Raw genomic sequence first — 3,803 nt, forward strand, 5'->3', positions numbered from 1 at the left:
TTACAGCCCTCCAATCTAAAGGAGACGCATAATAACAATAAAAAGGAGACAAAAAAGGAGACAAAAAAGGAGACAGTACCTGTACAAGTACGTATACAGCCCTCCAATCTAAAGGAGACAAAAAAGGAGACAAAAAAGGAGACAAAAAAGGAGACAGTTGTGTACCTGTACAAGTACGTATACAGCCCTCCAGTCTTGTCTTTGATGAATTAAATTTCCAAATTTTTCATAAAAATCAAAAAATTTGCCGCGAGAAGAACGAAGGTGCTGCAGCAAATAAAATATGCATGCATGCATGCATGCATGCATGCGTGCTGCTGCTGCTGCTGCTGCTGCTGCTGCTGCTGCTGCTGCTGCTTACCTTTGTTTCCCTCGGTCCTGGTACGCGAGTGAGGATAATGCCACCAGAGACAAAAGGAGACACTTCAAATGGAGACGCCAAGTGGAGCCCCATAGCAAAGGGAGGCCTGCAGCAGCAGCAGCAGCAGCAGCAGCAGCAGCAGCAGCAAGAGCAGCAGGAGCGGATGGAGACCCAACGCCTCTTCGTTAGCAGCAGCACGCAATAAACCCCATGAAAGTGTCTCCTTATAACACCCCCCTTATGTGCACTCACCCTTGTAGACCTTGCTGCTGCTGCTGCAATTGCTGCTTCTTTTGCTGCTGCTGTTGTTGCTGTTGCTGCTGCTGGTCTAGGAGCTGCTGCTGTGTCTCCAAGTCCATAGGTTGCTGCCCATTATAAAAATAGCAGCAAAAATTCCTTAATCGTTGTCTTGCTGCCTGCAGCAGCAGCGGCCTCTCATCTGTCCCTACAAGGGTTATTCGCGGTGTATAGCCATCTCCTCTTGCTGCTGCTGCTGCTGCAGCTGCAGCAGCAGCAGAAGGAGCAGTAGTAGGAGTACTACCATACACAGCAGCATGCGCACCTGCTCCTACACCATGCTTCTTCCCGTGCCGCTGTTGCTGCAGCATCTGCTGCATCTGCTGCTGCTGCTGCTGCTGCTTGTTGGGGTGTATCTGCAGCATGGGTATAATATCCCTAGGGGAGGGGATTTGGGGACAGGAAGGAGACAGTCCCCCCAGCAGCAGCGCAGCCTCCAGCAGCAAATTGCTGCCGCCACAGAAGGGATCCCACAGCTGCAGCAACAACGGCAGCAGCAGCAGGAACAGCAGCAAGAACAGCAGCAGCAGCAGCAACACAGAATCGCACAGACACAGCAACGTCATAAGATAAAGGAGGAGCAGCAGCAGCAGCAATAAAATGCATGCACGTGGTTCCTTCAACATCATCTCTAACTGCAGCAGCAGCAGCAGCTGCTGCTGCTGCTGCTGCTGCTGTTGCTGCTGCTGCTGCTGCTGCTGCTGTGTGTAGAGTGTAAGAATGCTTACAATAATACGTTTCTCCCTCATAAGGATTCTTCTTAAGCCAGCAGCAGCAGCAGCAGCAGCAAGAGACACGTCTCCTTCCTCTGGGTCTGTCCCTGCTGCTCCCCATTCAGCAGCAGTATACCCATGTCCCCCTCTTTCTCCTGCTGCTGCTGCTGCTGCTGTTCTTGCTGCTGCTGTTGCTGCTGTTGTTGCTGTTGCTTCTCTTCCTCCTCCTGCTGCTGCTGCTGCTGCTGCTTCTTCTGCTGCTGCTGCAGCAAGGGCCTCTGCTGCCCAGCCTCCTCTTAGATAAAGAAGACGCAGCATAGATATTGTTGCTGCAGATCGGGGTACAATACCCATTTCTTTAGGGGGGCCCCCAGGGGCCCCCTCGTCTTGGGTGGGGTCACCAGGGGCCCCTGGGGGCCCCACGGGAGCCTCTGAGGGCTCATTTAGATTATTAGACGGACTGCTGCTGCTGCTTGTCTTGCGGATTGCTGCATGTTAACAACAGAAGCAGCAAATCTTAGCTCTTCTAGTGCTGCTGTTGCAGACACTGTCTCTGCTGCTGTATCTGCTGCTGTATCTGCTGCTGCTGCTGCTGCTGCTGCTGCAGCAGCAGCAGCAGCAGCAGGTAGATGAGGTAGGTACCTATAAGGACGAGGCTCTAAGGGATTAGACAGCAGCAAATCAGCTAATGCCTGTCCCTTAACACATACTATACGGAGACGGTGTGCTGCTGCAGCAAGTGCTGTCTCTGCTGCTGCTTCTGCTGCTGCTGCTGCTCCTTGCTGCTGCGGCTGCTGTAGCTGCTCTGCTGCTGCTGCTTCGCGGAGAGCAGCAGAGAGAGCAGCACGCAAGGAAGGAGTGTCTCCTATTGGTGAATCAATGGAGACAATCCTCATAGGGATAAGAGGAAGAGCAGCCAATGGCTTTATATACTGCAGCAGCAGCAGCAGCAGCAGCAACGGCAGCAACAGCAACAGCAGCAACACAAGAAAATAGGACCAATTATTGAGGCAAAAAGAAGAGCAGCTGTTGTTGCAACTGTACGCACAGAGACAATAAGTAGCAGCAGCAGCAACAGCAGCAGCAGACAGCAATGCAGCAACAGCAGCAGCAGCAGCAGCAGCAGCAGCAGCAGGAGAACGTACCCTTTTCCACGGTGTTTTAGTAATAAGGGTTTGTAGCTTATCTTTGCTGCTGCAGCAGATGGGGCCCCACAGCCGCAGCCAGACACTTTCTGCTGTACGTACACTGCAGCACAGCTGCTGCAGCAGCAGCAGCGGCACTTGCTGCAGCAGCACACCACCAGGAGTTATACAAAGAGATGGAGGAATAGATGATTCATTATTATCTCCTGCTGCTGCTGCTGCTGTTGCTGCTTCTGTTGCTGATGCTGCTGTTGCTTTTGGTGGTGCTGCTGGTGTTGCTGATGCTGCTGCTGCTGCTCCTGCTGCTGCTGCTGCTATTGCTGGTGATGTAGCTGCTGCTAATCCTGCTGCTGTGGTTGGTGCTGCTGGTGCTGCAGCATTTGCAGCATTTGCAGCAGTAGCAGCGTTTTGTTTTGCTGCAGCATTTGCAGCAGCAGCATTTGCAGCAGTAGCAGCAGCAGCATTTGCTGCTGCTGCTGCTGCTGCTGCTGCTGCTGCTGCTGCTGCTTTAGCTGTAATTATATTAGCATTAGCAAGAAGAGGGAGATTTTTTAATTCATTAAGAAGAGGTAACTCTAAACCCCGACGAGTAGAAAAAAATATACATACACGAACCATAGCCTAAACCCTAAACCCTAAACCCTAAACCCTAAACCCTAGGGGAGGCAATGATGCCTGGCGGAGCGGGGGGGGAGGGACAGACACCCGCCTCTAAAAGGAGACACTTCTTTGTTATTCTGTGCTCTCAGCATTAGACAGAAATAGATAAACCTTAATAAACCCTAATAAACCCTAAACCCTAGGAAATCCTAAACCCTAGGAAACCCTAAACCCTAAACCCTAGAGTAAGGAGACAGAAGGAGTATAGGAGACAAAAAAGGAGACACTTTTCTCCCCTTCTGTTGCATATTTATTATTTACAAACAAAAGAAAATAAATAAAAAAGGGTACTATATTTTTTTAGTCGATTCTTCAGGGGGGCCCCTGGGGGGCCCCCAGTTGTAAGGGGGGCCCCACAGGGGGGCCCCTTTGACCACTCGGGGAGGGGGCCCCTCAGGGGCCCCCGATAGTCTTCTTTCCTTTTTATGAATAAAAAACATTTATTTACTTTTTAATTTATTTAATTAGCAGCAGCAAACAGCATAAATACCCCCAAGACATTGTGTGTTGCTGCTGTGTAGCTGCTACTGCTGCTGCTGCTGCTGCTGCTGCTGCTGCTGCTGCTGCTGCTGCTGCTGTATGGGGCCCTCTCCCGTACATGGCTGCTACTGCATGCATGCATCCCCT

At 51.3% G+C, this 3,803-nt stretch overlaps 1 protein-coding gene across 1 annotated transcript; it reads right to left on the reverse strand.

Moving 5' to 3' along the window:
• Nucleotides 1-361: 361 nt before the first annotated feature.
• On the reverse strand, nucleotides 362-2,267 carry EMWEY_00050380 (hypothetical protein, conserved; the record flags this gene model as incomplete). The annotated part of the gene is made up of 5 exons (XM_013479596.1): nucleotides 362-467; nucleotides 614-726; nucleotides 934-1,134; nucleotides 1,387-1,859; nucleotides 2,024-2,267. Coding segments are annotated over 5 exons (1,137 nt in total), but the record flags the coding sequence as incomplete, so codon positions are not given.
• Between the last annotated feature and the right edge of the window lie 1,536 nt (nucleotides 2,268-3,803).

The sequence above is a fragment of the Eimeria maxima genome, genomic scaffold (assembly GCF_000499605.1).
Source record: "Eimeria maxima Weybridge genomic scaffold, Emw_scaff1236, whole genome shotgun sequence".
Taxonomy (NCBI): domain Eukaryota; phylum Apicomplexa; class Conoidasida; order Eucoccidiorida; family Eimeriidae; genus Eimeria; species Eimeria maxima.